Genomic DNA, 19,542 nt, shown 5'->3' with positions numbered 1-19,542 from the left:
AGCATTTTAAAAAAAATCCTGTCCACATGAAAACGCAGAAAAAAAAGTCACGGTTATAAAAACACCAGTGTCCGTGTAGATAAGGCCTAAGTTTCCTTACTTAAAAAAAAAAAAAAAAAGTTCAAGTCAAGTCAGCTGATCACTTTTTACAGTGTACACTCTTATCATTTCTGTCATATGGCACAGATAGATATTCTAGTACTGTACTACAACTATTATGCTTGATTCTGTCTGTTTATTGGGCAAGAGAAAGGTTAAATGGTAAAACGGCTTGCCATACGATGTGTACAGTGTACACAGTTAATTAATAATGCACAACAAAGCATGTAATTGTAATCTATTTTGCCATAAATTCTCAGAGCTATAGATGTTTAGGCTCTCTGTCTGAGCGGCTATGAGACTAGCATAAAAAAACAATCTATTTTCAGAACATTTTGGTTGAGCTTCGGGGTGTAAAAACGACGAATTCGTGAATCATAAAAGCGAAGGCTTTCTTCTTAATATTCAAACCTTCGCCATTGGAAATTTGCTGGCGAGTCGCGACAACGTCATGGCCTAATTAATATACATGAGCCAAGCTTAGTCATTGGAACATTTCGGAACGACGTCAGCAGAACGTGATTAAAATTCAAAAGCTAAACTCTGCGTCAAGTGTAGGGTGACAAACGGACCGCTTGATGGTGCTGTGAGATACGCTGTCACTGTGCGACCCCGTCTGACAAGGAGGAGGAGGAGGAGGAGGAGGAGGAGGAGGAGGAGGAGGGTCTTAAACGAAGCAGAGAACAAGCAGAGAACCTGGCAAAGCAAGCGGCTAGCAATGGAAAGATACGAGTGAATGGTAAAAGGGGTGAATCGTGCAGTCACGGGAGCATGTTGATATGGACAGAGTCCAGCATGCGCGAAGTCTTGGTTAGTAATCATTCACAATTGACGCAAAAGGGGTGGACGCAACCCAAGAGCGGAAAGAAACAAAGGCGCTTTGGTTTGAACAAAATACATCTGTAAAGGTGGGGGATAATTGGTGAGCAACAATTTCAGTTTTCAGAGGTTTCTTTTTGAAATGAAACCGCATATCACACGCAGAGTGACGCTACAGTTGTGTTGTTTTGTATTGAACTAACGTTAATCGATCTGATGTCTGTTGCACTTCTGCTACATTGTTCAAAACGCTGATGGCAATCCAGTTTATTATGCACGAAATGTCACTTGCTTTTTTATTCTCCTACGTGTCTGATCACTGTCTCTAACAGCCTGCCCTGATAAGTTTTTTTCTTTATCGTATTTCTCTTTCCCAAATGAACTGCTAAGTTTTTTTCCTTCCAGCCCGAGAGAGTTCAGTGGTCTTTCACATGGCCAGACATGTCCCATGTGATGGCTGATGTGTTCAAATAAAGCTACAAATAAACAATGGAGTATAATTCGTGTTAGGGAGCTATCAGTACTAGTTTTGTAACTGTCTTTTGGTAAAAAGTCAGTAGATAGTGTCGTATAAAATAATAAATACTGTTGCTTGTTGATTGACAGTTCACTAAACGTGAATCTTTCCATTTGTCAACCATTTCTAAGCCCTCAATACACAGCCCTCAATACAACCCTGGTTAAAAAACAAAACGAACAAACTAGTTTGTTTTTAACTTTTCAGCTAGTCTGGCAGTGAGACCAGCTGGCTAACCAACTGAACACATGTTGGTAAGGCTGTGAGAGCATATAAAAAAATGTGTTTTTCAGCAGTAATAATTGTATGATTATTATTATTTACTGTTATTTTCTTTGGAATTAACTGTTGGTAAACTGTATGGCTTCTAAAACACAATCAACTGCCTTCTGCAGAAGTGCATTGCATGGCCTAGTGAGGTATAAGTGGCATTTTTCTTGTGTGATTTTTGGCAAATGAATCAGAAATGTTTTTGGTCCGATTGTCTGAACTGCCATAGTTAAGTTAAATCCAGAATCACTTAGTAGGGGGTTAAAATGTGTCATGTATAACATGACAACCAGTAAATATACTTGATAAACAAATAATCCAGCACGTGGCTGTAAATAACATTACAAACTTTGTTAGCATTCCCACTCATCTTAGTGAAGATGTTTTTCATTTAGTTACTCTTCACTACCACATTTAATGAAAAAGATTGTTTCAGAGGCAAAAATGATCAAGGTGACAGTGAATTGCTGGTCTTATATATTCATTTGTCAAGAAGAAAAGTAAATGACTGGAACAGATCCAGATGACCTCTGCTCTGGTAACGTGTGCAGTACTTGGAGAAAACTGCTGATCCTATGTTTTCCGTTCACCTTTGACATCTGTTTTCAAAGATATATGCATCTACAAAAATATAAGAATTTGCCTTAAATCAATGCAGTGCATTAAATACAGTGGATTCATATTTGAATGAAATCTGTGAGTCACTTGTGGATAAAGGTGTCTGTTGAATGCATAATTATATTAGATAAAAAGAGGTGGAATTTCACTTTGCAAATCTCAACTGCTACATTGTTTGTATTGTAGCCAAATGTAAACCATATTATTTCCAAGCTCTAATTGGCTAAATATGACTATAAAGCAAGACGATATGATTATAAACAAAAACATAATGATTTTTTTTTTTGTAAAGCTGCTCTACAGTGTCTATTGTTAAAAGTCGAAAACAATTAAAAATTGTCTTGTTAATCGCTCAAGATTTAGCATTTCGGATGCATTTAAATTTCCTTATTAAAGAAGTCACTCTTCTGCCTGCTAATTATAAAGATAGCACTTTTTTTTACTGTAGCTCTTTCCTTTGAGTCTGTAAACACATGCAAGTGTGATGAAGAGAACAGATGTGCATACTTGTGTCCTCAATTTTCTATGTTAATTTTCCATGACTCACACTTTTAGTTTTTGACTCATTCTGTTGAATCGTTGTGTTTCAGGTCCCTCAGTATGAGTCGAGATGGATGGAGAAAGAAAGCCAGTGAAGATGATGGGTGGGGAGGAAGGGTAAGAGTCTGTTCTTTGTTATTTAATGTGTTATTGATATCAAGAAGGCAAGCAGCTGTTTTTTTTTTTTTTTTTTTTTTTTTTTTTTTTACAGTTGAGTTGTCCTCTGACGTATTGTGTTGTTTTTCCTGCTGCCCCTGTAAACACTGTAAAATATTATTTGTACTGTTATTTTAACTTGTTCTTTGGTTTCCACATAACCGTCGACTGCCTTCCTACCAGGTGAACGCTTCCCCTCATCTGAGCGCTGGTGTGTGTATATGTGTGTTCCTGCTGGAGTCTAGACAGGTTTTCATTTGTATATTACACCAGGCTGCGAGTTATCTCAATTTTCCTCACTGGTGACCAGCACCTCTGCTCTGCCTCCACAGTCCGAGCCCTGCAAGAGATTTGATAGGCTTCAGCGTCCTGATGTTCCTCAGGCATTAGCAGAACCGCACGAGGATAAACAACTCCTAGAGCTTCTGTTTTCACTGCTAACATACATTACAATCACAATATGTCCCAATAATATGGCAACCATAGTGTTTTGCCACCAAATTTGAGACCCAAAAGGGTGTAACTGTTGATTTTTAGTTAGTGATTTAGTCATTTATAACCACAATAGCAGACCATGCTATCTTGTAAAAATGAATCTTGCCAGTGCATGTACAGTTGGTACCTTAAAGCCTTGTGTGTTTTCATATCTCAGGTTATATTAATTAGGTTCAGGGGAGTTTCCTGCAAGTACAGGTTTGAGTGAGCGAGTGAGTACTGTGGAGTATTTTGTGTGTGTGTGTGTGTGTGTGAGTGAGAGAGTCTGTTTATTGGTTCAGGCTCAACTCCCAGCGTTCCATCCGTTGCCATGGAGACAGAGAGTCGCCGTGCCAGCAGGGCAGACTTGCACCTCCAGTCTCATTGAATGTCTGAGGCGTAATCAAACGCTTGTCAGCCAGACGCTGCACGTTTTTCTTTGTGTGTGTGTCTATATTGCAGTCTGTTAATTTTTCCAGTGGTTAGAAATGTTTTTGTTTTTTACTGTTTAAATATGTGTGGTCAGTGAGTGCTGTCTGCTTTGCCTTATTACTTGATCTTGCAAATGGGATTTTTAAAAATAACAGTTGTGTTTGTTAAATTCTTACTTAGGGTGGTTATATGGCTGCAAAAATCTCTAAGCTTGAGGAGCAGTTTCAGAAGGATGCCCCAAGAGAGAAGCAGAAAGATGGAATGTCCTCCTGTATCTTCAGCGGTGTGGCCATCTATGTCAATGGATATACAGGTCAGACTTCTCCCATATGTGCTGTGATAACAAATGTCAAAATGAAAGCAATCACATTATTAGTAATTATTTTGAAATACTTCAAAATTTTTATAAAAAAGATCAAAAAAAGATTATAAATTATATTATAAATACTAGGTTTCTGTAATCATTATTAATATTATGAATAATTATTATTTAGATCTGCTATATATATAATATAATTATGTTATTTTTATTTTGTTATGTTAAAATAACATTAGAACTTCCAAAGGAGAGCTGATGCAAGACTGCATGATCTCTCCCTAATCCAGCAAACATCAGACAGTTTCTATCACCCCGACTGCTGCAGAATAACAGTAGCCTACTATTAGGTTAAGCTGGTTAGCCCTTTGACTCCTGTCTACCTCTGCTTTTTAAAGATGCATAGTCATTTCTCAGGCCCGTGAGGTTAGGCATACGCCTAGTTTCATTCATGAGACCAAAGTTCAGTTTGCGCTCTGTCGCCTCCATCATGATCATCTATTGTTTACTATATACTTCTTATTTATTAACAACAGTCAATTGGTTGATGAAGCATTGATTGAAATTAAGATACAATTAGTGAATTTGAAAGAAAGAAAGGTTTCTTTGTGTTTTTTCTTTGATCTCTGTAAAAGTTTTAAAGTCGCTTTCAGAACGGTCATGTCCGTGAATATAAAACACATGTGTAGACTGATATTTTTCTAATGTCTGGACCACTGATCTATATAATTTATCATTCTAGAATTTAGATGAGTGGTCTGGACTAGAGTGCTAGCATTCTATGTAAACAAATACTTCAACAGGAAGTAGAAAACCGTCAAGTCAGTTGAACTTGCTATGAATCATGGGAAATAGAACGGGTGCAGAAAAAGGTGGATAGAATATTATGCAAAAATATTTGGAAAGATGAAGTGAAATAGTTTCTGGGAAACTTTGCAGGCTGGACTCAAACTTATGTTTCCCAATTGAGCACCATAGCTGAATGTGTCAGGAGGATGAGCACTGTTCTACTGTTTTGAGAACCTTGTATTGTGTGTTTGCAGTTCCCAGTGCGGATGAGCTGCGCAGGCTGATGATGCTGCATGGCGGGCAGTTCCATCTCTATTACACTCGATCCAAAACCACACATATCATTGCCACCAACCTCCCCAATAGCAAAATACAAGAGCTCAGAGGAGAGAAAGTAGTGCGGCCAGAGTGGATCACAGACAGGTGTGTCTTTTGTGCACTTTGCAAACTATTGAAGCACAATATTATTGCAATATTAATATATATGTTTTTTGTGCAGTATAAAAGCAGGCTGTCAACTTTCATACATCCAGTATCAGCTTTATACGAAGCAGAAAGGCTTGAGCTTTGCCAGTGTAAGCGCACAAGGAGGGCAGGATTCGTCATTCAGCCATGGACCACACAAACCCAGTCCAAGTCACCCCCAGTCACACAAGCCCAGCCTCACCCAAACCCTCTCTAAAGAAGTTCTCAAATCCACTCACGCTAACCACAAGGCTAACTTCACTGATCGAACGAATCACCAATTAGACGTCAAACTGTGAGTATGCTTTATAACAGGGATCCGCTGACACACGTGAGTGTCAGATGCTGCGCTCGGTTAAAAAAAAAAAAAAATCTGCTACTTTAAGATCCAAGAAATAGCATGCAACACAACAAATTATTCATTTTTCATATTGTTCGTGTTTGGATATATAATGGATATTTAATTGAATGTCTACATTCAACCAATTTTTACATTTAGATTACCTTTATGTAACACTCATTTAAAGTCTTTTAAATACTGAAATGTAATAATGTTAAATGTAATCTGAAAAAATTCTGTCAGGTTTTCATACTGTACATTTATGTTCATGTTTCTGAACTCACTTTGAGCATTAAAAAAAAAAGTGTTTTATTTATTTAGATTACATTAAATTTTAATTGAATTTGTTATCGATTTATTGTATTGGCCAGGGGTTTTAACCTGTGGATCAGTTAAAACTGCTTTACGACCATGGGCCATGTTTTTACACCCCTCATTAAAAAAAAAAAAAAACACACGTTTGGATAATTATTTCATATTGTATCTTCTTGTCCTCTCTCCTTTTGTCTGGCAGAAATGGCTCTTATGGCATCACCTCTGAGGAGGATGCAGAGAACCGTAGAGTTAATGGGATTCATGATGGGGATGATGATGATGACAATGCCTCTGCCCTTTTGCCAAGAGGCTCACAAGACACTTCATTAACTAACGGTTATGTACACCCTGCGAATGGTGCCTTAAAGCCTCAGGACTTAGTTTCTTCTGCAGAACATCACCCTCATGTTGTTGACACAGGGTCCCTTCAGTCCCACCTCCCACAGGCTGGATGCTGGGAGAAGGAGGAGCCCAGCTGCTCTTCTGCTGGATCAAAAGCAAATTCCCATCAGACGTCCTTGATATCCACAGCCAGCCCTGCAAAGAAGCCTGATCCTCACAATATGCAAAAGGAACTTCCAGAACCAACATCTAATCCAGGAACTTCAACTGCTCCTCAGAAAGGCAGTCAGGCAAGAGTTCGACTAAATGGGAGTCATCACATGACCCCTAACTCTTCCATCCTTGCAAACTCTAGTAACCAGTCAGGAAGTTCAACTGCGCAGGGTGCAGAGGCTGGAATAATATCAGAGTTTTTTTCCCACTCAAGGCTGCATCATATTTCTACATGGCGTAATGAGTTTTCTGAGTATGTGAACTCCCTGCAGAGCAGGCGGCGAGTAGCAGGAGGAGCTGTTTTCTCTGGAAAAGAGAAGCTAAAGAAGCTCAAAGCTAATTGCAGTTCAGGTAGCTTGTCTTTGTGGTTTATGTTTGTTTTTTGTTTTTTTGAGGAGCGTGTGTTTGTGATAAAAAAAAAACTTTATTTCTGTATTTCTCTTTGGCACAGGTTCCTTAATGGCTGCTCCTCAGGTGCGTCAGTCCTGTATTCTTCATGTGGATATGGACTGCTTCTTTGTATCTGTTGGGATCAGACACCGACCAGATCTCATAGGTACGTTGCAGTCAGCTAGAGGGAAGTGCTCAAGTTTCTTATTGCAGCTTATTGGATAGCAACTGATAAACTGAGCTTTATTGATGGTCAATCTGTACTCTAGGGAAACCGGTTGCAGTGACAAGTAACCGCGGTCCAGGCCGTGTTGCACAGCGACCTGGTGCAAATCCTCAGCTTGAGTTCCAGTACTACCAGAGGAAACAGAAACAGTACAGAAAAGGTAAACCCAGATTTTAGAAGAAAGTTGTTGGTTAAATTTAGTCTGAAATCAGAATTAATTTATTAAAGATTATTTTAAAGTTTGAATTTTGGTGACCATTGCTCTTTCTGCTTTAGAGAAGACCGAGAATGATCTTGAGATGACCCCATCTCCACAGTGTGATGAAGGTCCCAGTAATGGAGTGGATCTGGACCTGGCTGCCCTCTCAATGGCAGAGATTGCCTCTTGCAGTTATGAGGCCAGGTATTTATTGTAAACCTGCTGGGCTACTTTCTTTTGCAACACAAGTCCTTGGTTATTTTGGTCCATTTTCCCATAAAAATAGTGTGATGATTTTTACATTTTAAATATATATGTCTGCTATTCATTTTGAAAATTTAGGAGTAAATTAGCACAAAGATTAGGGATGTCCCTGTCAATTTTGTTGTGCCGCCAATCTGAGTCATTTGATATCGAGTAGCTGCTGATACAGAGTCCTGATCCGATACAGGTATTTTCCTAGTGCTAGGTGCATACTTCAAATACAGTAAAGTTATAAAATCAATGCATCATATATAGGGATGTACAGATAGTTCCTCAACGGCAGGGGACAAATGCAAAATAGGGGAGCAATTCAAATATATCAATTACTTTGTAACAGTAACAATTATGGATATGGGACCACTGATTTAAACTTCTTGATTTTATATGTACAATAAGCAGAATAATTGCAACAAGGAAGAAAGAAATTGTGGAGATAAGGTTAGAAAGCAAGATTGTGGTGTTGGAATGTTAATCTGTCAGTCAAGCAAGCCATAGCAACTCATTATGGCACAGTCTGACTGCAGATAACAATAAACAGTAAATAAATAACTTTTGAGGGATTCATTACAAAAGAGTGCATAAAGTATGGTAAACCAGGAATCTCGAAACTCACCTGTGGTTCTTAACATTTTTGACTCCAAGGCCCTCCATTGTCAACAATTATAGATTACAATATATTTAAAAGTCCATGGCATGATACATAATTCATAATACAGTTTGACCGCTTGCAGTACCTGTTACTCTGATGTTTTCCTCTCTTACAGGCAGGCTGGTGTGCGAAACGGCATGTTCTTTGGCCGGGCTAAGCAGCTCTGTCCTGATCTGCTTTCTGTCCCGTATGACTTCCAGGCATATAAAGAAGTGGCACTGACTTTGTATGAGACCCTGGCCAGGTAACAAATAAATTGTTTGCTACAACTTTCTTCAGATTACAATGTTATTCCTAAACCCAGTAGACAAACATTTTCTCTCGCTTCATGATTGCATGCTTTGTAGCTACACTCACAACATTGAGGCACTAAGCTGTGACGAGGCCCTGGTGGACGCTACTGCTCTTCTGGTTGAGCTGGGGGTTACTCCTGATGGTCTGGCACGAGCCATCCGTAAAGATATAAAGGAGAAGACTGGTTGCTCTGCCTCAGTTGGAATGAGTAAGATACTTTATAAATGGAAAAATGAAAATTCTGTCATTATTTACTCACCCATATAATATTTTTTTTCTTTCTTTTTTGAAATTTTTAGAAGAATGTGTTGGTTGATCTTTTTCAATGTATTTACAATCAATGCGAAATTTGATGTAAAAGTATTATACAACTATTAAAAAAGTCTTCTAAAGCCATACAATAACATTGTGCTTTCTAAATGCACACTTGTGAACATGCCAAACAGCTGATGTCAAGATTTTAAGTGAATAACAATCATTCAATTGTTACTCTCACAAAGATATTCTATTGCTCCAGTGAGCTCAAGAAATGTTTTGGAGAACTCCAGCGCAAAATGAACCTTTGGTCTAATAACACATTGGTACCTAGCTCTCTGAGGTTTGTTTTCATGATAATCGATTGTAAAGTGTTTTATCTCTAAAAAGTGGACTGTCTTTATAAAATATCTTCTTATTAAACTGTCTGTACACTTAAAACGTTCGCAAAGCTTCAGTTTGCATGTAGGGAGCCTCATTATGTTATTGTTAATGTGGGGCTATTTTGAGCCTTGTTAGTGGTATTAACTAGCGATTTTTATTTTTCATTACTCTATGACCAGCATTATACGCTTTTAGAGATGAGACTCTTTACATTCGATTATCATGAAAACAAATCTCAGAGAACGGTCGACTAAGTACCAAGGTGTTATTAGACCAAATGTTCATTTTGCACCGGATTTGTCCTTTAAGAGCTCCAGTCTTCATTTACTTGCTTCACACCGAAGAGAGTGGACTTTTTTTAAAGTTCACCTTCTACAGAAGTAATATAGGTTTGGAAATAAATGAGGGTCAGTAAATGATGACAGAATTTTCATTTTTGGGTGAATAAGTTTAATGACCATGTCATATTGTAATGTAGTTGTTGGTGCTGTTTTATCTCAGACAGATTTTGTAACTTCCCTTATACTTGTCATCAGGTTCCAACATCCTTCTTGCTCGGATGGCGACCCGTAAGGCCAAACCAAATGGACAGTACTTCCTCAGGTCAGAGGAAGTGGATGATTTTATCAGGGATCAACCTGTCTCCAGTTTGCCTGGTGAGAACCGAGCATCCTACACATACACTACCATTCAAAAGGGTCCAAAGGATCTGTTTAGTGTTTGTACAATTTTGAAAGTCTCTTATGCTCACCAGGGCTGCATTTATTTGATCAAAAATATTTTTAAGATTGTGAAATATTATTACAACTTAAAATAAGATTTTATTATTATCAATGTTGAAAACAGTTGTGCTGCAATATATTTTAGTTGAAACGGTGATAAATTTTCTTCTGGATTCCCAAACTTTTGAATGGCATTTTATTTAAAGCTGAAAACAGAGTTTTACAGTTGAATTTATTGCTGTTTGTGTGCATGTGGACCTGTGCTTCTGCATGCTTGTGTGCAGGTGTGGGTCGCTCAATGAACTCCAAGCTGACCTTCTTGGGAGTGAGTACCTGTGGTGACCTGCAGCAGTTGTCCATGTCTCGACTGCAAAAGGAGTTTGGGCCACGGACAGGACAGACGCTGTTTCGTTTTTGCAGGGGACTGGATGACAGGCCTGTGCGCAGTGAGAAGGAGAGAAAGTCTGTGTCTGCAGAGATGAACTACAACATTCGGTTCACACAGGTTTTGAAGTATACAAGTTACAGCAATCATTGTAAATCATCCTATACTTGTCATTGTCCTAAATCTGTTGACCTCCCTCTCTAATGTTCTGCTAGGTTGAAGAAGCGGAGTCTTTCCTCACTAACCTGTCTATGGAGGTGCAGAAGAGGTTGGAGGGGGCGGGCCTTAGAGGTCGCCGAGTTACACTTAAGGTCATGGTACGAAAAGCAGGGGCTCCGATAGAGCCAGCCAAATATGGTGGTCATGGGATATGCGACAACTTTGCCAGGTGACTTGCACCAGTATAAATTCGCCACTTCTAGTCTTCTCAAATAACCACTGCCAGTTGTTTATGGGGAGTGATACTCTGACATTTAATGTCATGAATGTCATGTTGTGATGAAACAGGAGTAGCAACACATCTTTTCCTCTGTAATGTGACGTAAAATTTGAGTGAAACAAAAAGAAAAATGTAGGGCAGGTATTTGGTTTAATTAATTGTTGTTGATTGGATAGAGGCGGATTTGAATGCGAACTTGCGCTTGATTGTAAGAAAAGGTTGCAGACTAAATTATTAGAGATTCAGAAAACAATATATGGATGGCTGAATTGGGAGAATTTCTCTGATAAATAATTAAAATTCCTGCTGATACTGATAAGCTGATGATAATTATGTTCATGCTGTGGGATATATTCAAATCATTTTTTTTTCTGATAATTATGTTCATGCTGTGGGATATATTCAAATCATTTTTTTTTTCTGAAAATGTAAAGTTTGAAATTTTACACATTTTATTGCATTATTGCACATTATTAGTGTTTTTAAAAGTTAACTTTAAATGAGCATTAGAAGATGGCAAAGGTTATTTAAATGTAAAAATAGGGGAGATTAGCATGCACAATTAAATATCCAATATCATCCAAAACTGATTTAATTCATTCGAAGAATCTGTAATATTGACTGATAACTGAGCTTTTATTTGATACACATTTGAGAGTTTCTCATTACTGTCACATTGCAGGTCTGTTTTACTAGCTCAGTCCACAGACAATGGTCAGCTGATTGCAGCAGAGGCCATTAAGCTATTCCATGCCATGAAGTTGCATGTGAAGGACATGAGGGGAGTGGGGCTGCAGATGCAGCAGTTGGAGGGACCTCATGCAGACACATCAGGACAAGGGCCCTCTCGTGGTCGCTCGATCAAAGACTTGCTGCAGGCCAGACAGCCTGCCCACAGCCCCAGGAAAGAGCCTCGAGCACACGGTCAGAGCAGTTTGATTAGGACAGGGTTCTTCAAATCCATCCACTGTCCTGCAAAGTTTAGATATAACCCTGAATAAACTCACTTAATTGAGCTAAACTCTGCAGGAAAGTGGCCCTCCAGTGCCGGATTTGAAAAACCCTGATTTAGGTCATGATATATAGGATTTATGTTGGTGTCTGACCCTTAACAAACATTCCTTGTTGCTTGTATTTTAGATGGTTTAACCAGCCCTTCCTCGTCCAAAACTTTCACCTCCAATCAGGAGAGAGTTACTCCTCCATCATCTCCACCCTCCACCAGCTCAGATCCAATGCCTGGAACGAGTAAAGGAGAATTTCACCATCCACGCACCCCCAACCATGTTAGGGCATGCCTAAACGTCAGCATTGAGGTGCCATCTCCCTCTCAGGTTAGGTTCTTGAGTGCATCTCAGGATCTAAAAAATGAAAATGCATCATGGTTTCCACTAAAATATTAAGCAGCACAGCTTTTTTTCAGCATTTATGATTGTAAAAAAATGTTTCTTGAGCAGCAAATCATCATATTACAATAATTTCTGAAGGATCATGTGACACTGAATATAGGAGTAATGATGCTGAAAAATCACTGAAATAAATTACATTTATCAATACTTATTTATACATTAAAATAAATTACAAATGAAAACAGTTATTTAAAATATTTCACAGGATTACTAAAATAAAAGTAGCCTTAATTTTAAAAAAAAACTTAAACTTTTGAACAGTGACATTTCAAATGCAAGTGGACGTTTTTCGGCCCCTGTCCCTTCTCATTTTAGGTGGACCCATCTGTTTTAGAAGCTTTACCTGTAGACATAAGGAAACAGGTGGAGCAGTCCTGGAGACACCGAGAGGAACAGCCAAGCACCTCATCTCATCTCTCAACCCCACCTCGAACCTCCTCACCACCTCCAGCCCCATCACTTGGCACCCTTGTACTGCAGCTCCAAAACCAGCCAGGTCAACCATGTACAACAGGCATTATATTAGAGCTCCCTGACTTCTCTCAGGTACATGCTATATGCCGACTACAAGGGGGAAACTTGGTGAAATGGTGTTTACATTGACCATCAGAAACTAGTATTTTAGAGATCCTAAATAGGGCTGGGTATTGATTCAGATGTTCAATTTCAATTTGCAAGTTCTTAATTCGATTCAAATTCAATTCTCGATTCCTGATTTGATTCTCGATTCGACTATAATGAATATAGATGTAATACAAATCCTATATTTATAAAAAAAGAACAGTGGACATAAGTTTATTAGTGGTTAATTAATACAAAGAAATTAAGAGCCACAAACCTGTATATAAAACTCTTTTTATATTAGGTACACTATACACTAAATGCATAAAATGAATTGACAGGATTTTGATGCAAGATGCAAAATCAATGCTGAAAATTGGACAAGTCAGAACAGTCGCACACCTTGATCAAACAGGATCAGGTTATTTTATGTTTAAGATATGTTTATAGATAAATATATAAATATTTAGACTTTTTTTTATTACATTGATCTTACCTAAATGTTTGTTTTTTCAAATTAAGTAATTTTTTGTTAACAGTTTATGCTACACATGGAAGCTTGATTTCAATCTTTGAATTAAATTGAAAAAAGTAGCACAAATAAATACAATAGAATAAAGACACAAACAAAGAAACATAAAAATAAAAGTTTTTTGGGTGGTCAGAAAAACTACAGAGACTAAATATAGTAGGCCCTAATCTTATGTAAAATAACACTGGCGCCTGCAGCGTTTGACACGCTTGCCTAGTGCAGAGAGAGAAGACGCAGCACTGCGAGCACTGAAAATGGGGGGGGGGGGGGGGGGGGATGGGGGAGAGACGATTCATGGCTGTTGAGAATCGCTTTTGAATCGACCACATTTTAAAAGCGATTAATCAAAAAATCTATTTTTTTTTTTTTTTTTTTTTTTTGTCCAGACCTAATCCTAAAATTAAACTTTTAACAGGTTGACCCAGATGTGTTTGCAGCACTTCCCAGAGAGCTTCAGGAAGAACTGTGCTCTGCTTATCGAAACAAGGGAAACGCTCAAGCTCAAGGCACCACTGGTGAGTAAAAATAAGTAGGAATGTGCAACAATGTAAACATCCCAAATTTCATTTCTCTATTTTGAGCACTTACTTATTTTAACTTGTTTCCTTTAACATATTTCATCTTTTATACTGTACATTAGTATATTTTTCATAAATGTAGTCCTTGTGGTGTGTTATAATTAGCCGCGTTTCCACTACCGGGCCAGGGCCGGGCCGTGCTAGTGCGTGCCAGGGCCAGTCGCGTTTCCACTGTCACTTCCGGGGCTTGATCGGGGCTTCCTCAGGGCCAACGGCCAGGATTTCTGGCCCGTCGAATACCTTGGGCCAGAGGGGGCCAGCTCGGGCTAGAGGCGTGCTCAAGGTAAAAGGCGGAGTTTATCGGTGTTATGGAACGTTATGATCTGAAGCAAGATGCACATAGGGGTGTCCATGTTTAACCGATTAACCATTTAAAATTGCATAACATTTTAATTTGAACTGTAGGCCTATGCCAAATGCTGCGCAAAAATATATAGGCTATATATAGGCTACATATCAACGAATTTTCAGATATTTGTTTGATTTTTTGCCCCTTAAACATTTAAAATATTTGACAAATTAATATGAAAAAAATATATATTTTACTGGTTTTCTGAGGCCAAATTAGAACCTGGAAATGATATTTTCCCTGCAGTGCTGAATGAGAAGAGCCGTAACCACAGCCTACAGAAAGGGGATTATAGGTGAGTTATAGGCTATAATAAATGTGTCTGATAATAAAATAATATAAAATAACGAGGCATTAATTTTTTATTAATAAACTATTGTTTTCTAAATGATTTTCGGCTAAAAACATATCTCCATCTCGGATGCACATTTAGAGAGAAATTAATTAGCTAGGCTACATAATTACATAGTCAGAAAGATATTGGCTTTCGATTCGAATTTGTTCGTTTTAAATTGGACATTTAAAGCTTTAATCTACAAGACTAAAGCTTTAAATGTCCAATTTAAAACGAACAAATTCGAATGCGGTGGCTGTTTCAGGTCTCGCGCTTCAGTTCACGGAGATTATGAAGTGCGCCTTGATTAATTGTTAAAGCACAACGTTTTCTTGTTATTGTGAGTTTACGCAAATAAATGTATTTGCGAATAATGTATTATTATTTTCTGTATGACCAGAAATGAAAGAGTATTTTAAGTTGTTTCCACTGAAAGAAATGCAATGAAACTGCAAGTGTTCACATGGGCGTCTCGCAGCCATCTGTGCGTGCTCCACACACACTGGATATGCGCTGAAAAATATTGTGTTTATTTGTGCTCTGTTCCTTTTTTGGATAAAGGCGTCTTCTACATATGCAGCCTAATAAAATGTTACAATAATGATGATGATGGTTATTATTATTATTATTATTTGCAGACACGGAGTTTTTGTGAAATGGACGTTTTGCTTATTTTCAATTGGCAATTTCAGTTTGAAGGGTGATGGAAATGCGGCTTTAACTGCTCCGTACTTGCTGCGTTTTATTTCTATAAATTAATTTCGTTTCAAATGGGGTCCAATCAGTTATTAAAGGTGTTAAAAAATTAACTCTGTAGGCTATCTCGAGGTTGCAGCGTTTGTTATTTGTTAACAGGCGGCGTTTGTTAACAGGCGGCGTTTGTTAACAGGCTGCGGCGGTTCCGCAGCCTGTTATATCGCGCAAAAAATCGCTGCTTGAAATGGAGAATCGCCTGTACTGGTCTCGTGACACTATTGCAGCCACTACGGCAGGTGAGTTAATATAGGCTACATGCTATCTTCCTAATTTAAAAAATAAATTAATTCATAATACCCGCTGAAATGGGTTGGGTTTTATGACGTTTGATTCAGAAAGGCGTGTTAGGGGTGGGGTCTGGGGCAGCGCTGTGGGGCTACTGGCCCGGCAGTGGAAACGCAAGCCCGGTGCTTGAGGCCCGAGGCCACTAGCTCGGCTCGGCTCGCTGTTAGCTCTGGCCCAGCCCTAGCCCGGCAGTGGAAACGCGGCTATTGAGTTTTGATATCCAGGTCTCACCTAGAATTAAGTAATCAACCACTACCACACACCATGCAGTGTCTCTAATCTTTCCTTCTCATTTCTGTAGTGGAACAAAAAAAAACATTTCCTCAACTAAAGCAGCCTGCAGTTGGGAAATTAAAGCGCAGCTACAAAAAGAGAAATGCTAGTCCTGCCAAAAAGGGTCCAAGTCCACTAAAAAAACTATTTCCTGGAAACAGCTCTGCCAAATCTAGCCCCTCCAAAATTGTTCCTCTGCCACTCAAACAACAAGGCCTCAAAGTAAGCCTGTAATCCAGTTACAATATTCTTTTTATTTATAATAATTTTTACTGTAGTTTATTGATGCTAAAGCCATTTGATATTAAACGTGTTTGTTCAAAGTTTTGACAATTCTGGGGGGGAAAAAAGGATTTATTTTAGATGTTTTTCATTGGTAGACTGAAAATCTACAGTGCCCGTCCTCTCCGAGCATAGATGTCCCAGAGACGCTGTCCAAACTAAATCCCCGCCCAGTCCCGACCCTTGCTGGAGCTTATGAATTCAGTGACATCAGAACTCTTCTTCGTGAATGGGTCACTACCATCTCAGGTACAGCAGAACAGCAACACTTTTTAAAATGCTAGTATATATTTGCATTGTGCACCTGGTTTAATTGTGTGGTGCTGCATCTTGACAGAACCAATGGAAGAGGACATTCTGCAGGTGGTGAAGTACTGCACAGAACTCGTGGATGATAAAGACCTGGAGAAACTCGACCTTGTCATCAAATACATGAAGAGGTATTGTTCTGAATTCTCTGTCACTGGTTCCTGCCATAAATACAGCTTCAAATCACCAATTCGATTTTATTGCATTTTACAAAATGTCCCAACTATTCTGGAAATGGGATTGGAGATCGATTGGACTTTCTGATGATTTGAACTGTTCATTTCAGACTTATGCAGCAGTCCTCAGAGTCAGTATGGAGCATGGCCTTTGACTTCATCCTTGACAATGTGCAGGTGGTGGTACAGCAAACCTATGGTAGCACTCTGAAGATCACATAGGAGGACCGTCCTAACCTCAGTCACTGTGACGTCAGCCCAGTCCTGCCACCTCATAATGATGTGTGAGAGATGCAACAAAACCGCTAGAGTCTGACAATCGTAGCATTGCTTTCCTTTTTGTGAAATCACCCAATAGAGCTTCTCTGAGAACACAGAGGACATCCGAGGATCACAAGATCCAGCCAATAATGATGAGGAACAGATGAGCATACCAGCATTATTCACAAGCAGTGGAACACTGAATATTTCTTTCATCATGATGTCAATTCTCTAGACTGATGTCTCTAGAGGAACTTTGGTAACACTTTTCAGTCAGGTTGTATTCGTTAACATTAGTCTAATGCATTAAGTGTAATGAGCTAACAAGGAATAATTTTGACTGCATTTATTAATCTTGGTTACTGTTAATTCACAAATATATTATTTTTCTATTTTTTATGCATTAACTAATATTAACATAGATTTGTAACATTTGTATATATGTAATTGTAGAAATGAACATTTTACAGGACATATTAATCTTGATTAAAGCGTCATTGCTTTTTAGTTGGTTAACTATTAATGTGTACAACCTGAGTGTAAAATGTCACCAGAACTTTTTTGAATGTTTTGAATGCACTGACTGTCCTAAACTAAGCAAAGCAAGCCACTTTGTTTTATATTTGGATCTGTTTTTCTTTCTTGTCTTAATTGTCAGCATTTTGTCCTCTAGTATCCCAGAACCTGTGTTTATTTTGAATGTCTGACTCTGGCCTCAGAAATATATAACAGATTTTTTTGCAAAGCAGAAAATGGTGTGGCATGTCATTTGCCTTTTATGGATCAGAATGAGATGTGGAAATATGGAAAACAGAATCAAAGTCTTTTGGCAGTTTAACATGTGGATACTAACATTTTATGTAAAGCTAACATTTGTTTTCCTAGATTTAATATATATATATATATATATATATATATATATATATATATATATATATATATATATATATATATATATATATATATAAATTACGGTACTCCTGCTCATTGATTGTTCATCATGATGCATGTTTGTCCGTATGTCTGAAAGAGCTAAAAGAGAGGAATATTTATGAAGAAAAAGATTTAAAAAAAAATTGACCAGGTTAATTTTACTAAATTGAGTTTCAACTGTACTGTCAAGCTTCTTAGTCCTGTTTTCTATGTATGGATATGGTGCTGGAGGAAAGTAGGGGTTTTTCAATTAGATGGATGTGAACTGAATAATAGGTCAAATATGGATACTTCAGTCTACATTCCTAATGAAGCATCCTCTCAATCCCTTTTCACTGTAGTTTTGAATTTATGTATGAACAGAATGTACCTGACCTCAAATGTAAATTTATACTTTTTTGGTTTTAAGAAGCTGCTCATGAGACGTACATCTGTTATTATCATGGCATTACAGAGATGAGGGCCTGAAAAACCATATTTGGTCAAAAATCTGTAATGACAGAATGACCTGTGCCTGAAGACCAGAAGCTGTGACATCATTTGTATGTTTTCTAAATTTGCAAATAAATTTGGTAAATGATATGGTCTTGTGTTTTTGTTTTGTGTGTGTGTGTGTGTGTGTGTGTGTGTGTGTGTGTGTGTGTGTGTTTATAATTTGTGGATCAAGCTAACATTGATCCACAAACAATGTCTCTAACAATCTAACAATGAGTGTAACAGCAAACATCTTAAACTAATGAAATAAGATTTGGAATGAAAGGATAAAGACAAAAGGCATTTGTCTCTGAAATCTGCAATTCAATAACACTTAGGAAAGTTTTAGCTTGTAGTGATGTACAATATTTATAAATTAATATTTAATAACCTTATGGTGCAAACAAAGAGGGAAAATTTAAATACATATTGATCAAATATCACCAAATACATAAATTCAAAACAAATTTTACAAAGAAAAAAATAGACTGATCTAATGTAAATTTCAAAACTGTTAGAGCATTTTAAACTTCCCATATATATTATATTACTATCTCGGTTGTCCTGCACACACTTTTAAAATGTAGCTTTTGTGTAACGGTGCAACATACTGCAGTTATTAATTATTATAACATGTTAGATGTCTGTAAGTGTAAGCCAGAAAATAAATGACGTGAAATTTTTGCCAAATGAATGAAATTACGTGACCTACATCTGCACTGAATTTTATAGAAAAAAAAACAACAACAACAAAAAGCAATACAATACAATAGATTTTTTGATTGTATATATACAGCGGCCTTGAGTGTCCAGAAAGGCGCTTTTAAATAAAATGCATTATTATTATTATTATTATTATTATTATTATTGTATGTTTCTTCTGAAATGCAATATTTTTTTTATTGCTCAAAGAAACATACAAAATACCAACAAACTTCAAGATACAAATCTTAAATTTTTACAAAGAAGTCCAAATAGCAGCACAAAACAATTAACACCATAAATCTAACAGAAAAAAAGAAAAGAAATAACATGTAAGTTTTTAAAATATAAGTAAATAAGTAAACAAATAAATAAATAAATAAGTAAATAAATAAAATATTACACAAGGGGGGAAT

At 37.6% G+C, this 19,542-nt stretch overlaps 1 protein-coding gene across 3 annotated transcripts; it reads left to right on the top strand.

Moving 5' to 3' along the window:
* The first annotated feature begins 752 nt into the window (after window positions 1-752).
* On the top strand, window positions 753-18,532 carry rev1 (REV1 DNA directed polymerase). Of its 3 annotated transcripts, none has more exons than XM_089133283.1 (22): window positions 754-1,007; window positions 2,914-2,980; window positions 4,106-4,238; window positions 5,285-5,453; window positions 5,530-5,790; window positions 6,350-7,056; window positions 7,157-7,261; window positions 7,365-7,481; window positions 7,598-7,724; window positions 8,549-8,677; window positions 8,781-8,935; window positions 9,903-10,022; window positions 10,373-10,593; window positions 10,689-10,861; window positions 11,595-11,836; window positions 12,053-12,246; window positions 12,637-12,867; window positions 13,830-13,929; window positions 16,018-16,211; window positions 16,370-16,520; window positions 16,609-16,711; window positions 16,867-18,532. In XM_089133283.1, exons 2-22 carry the CDS (start codon window positions 2,924-2,926, stop codon window positions 16,976-16,978), a joined length of 3,801 nt encoding a protein of 1,266 aa, XP_088989409.1. In that variant the 5' UTR covers window positions 754-1,007; window positions 2,914-2,923; the 3' UTR covers window positions 16,979-18,532. The 3 variants fall into 3 exon arrangements, with proteins under 3 accessions (XP_088989410.1, XP_088989409.1, XP_039511839.2); XM_039655905.2 differs by having other exon boundaries at window positions 754-1,021; XM_089133284.1 differs by lacking the exons at window positions 16,018-16,211; window positions 16,370-16,520; window positions 16,609-16,711; window positions 16,867-18,532 and adding an exon at window positions 14,098-16,000 and having other exon boundaries at window positions 753-1,021.
* The last annotated feature ends 1,010 nt before the right edge of the window (window positions 18,533-19,542 follow it).

Source organism: Pimephales promelas, chromosome 7 (assembly GCF_988280905.1).
Source record: "Pimephales promelas chromosome 7, fPimPro1.hap1.1, whole genome shotgun sequence".
Lineage (NCBI taxonomy): Eukaryota > Metazoa > Chordata > Actinopteri > Cypriniformes > Leuciscidae > Pimephales > Pimephales promelas.
The sequence above is the reverse complement of the archived record's forward strand: the minus strand, read 5'-3'. Positions and strand labels throughout refer to the sequence as shown.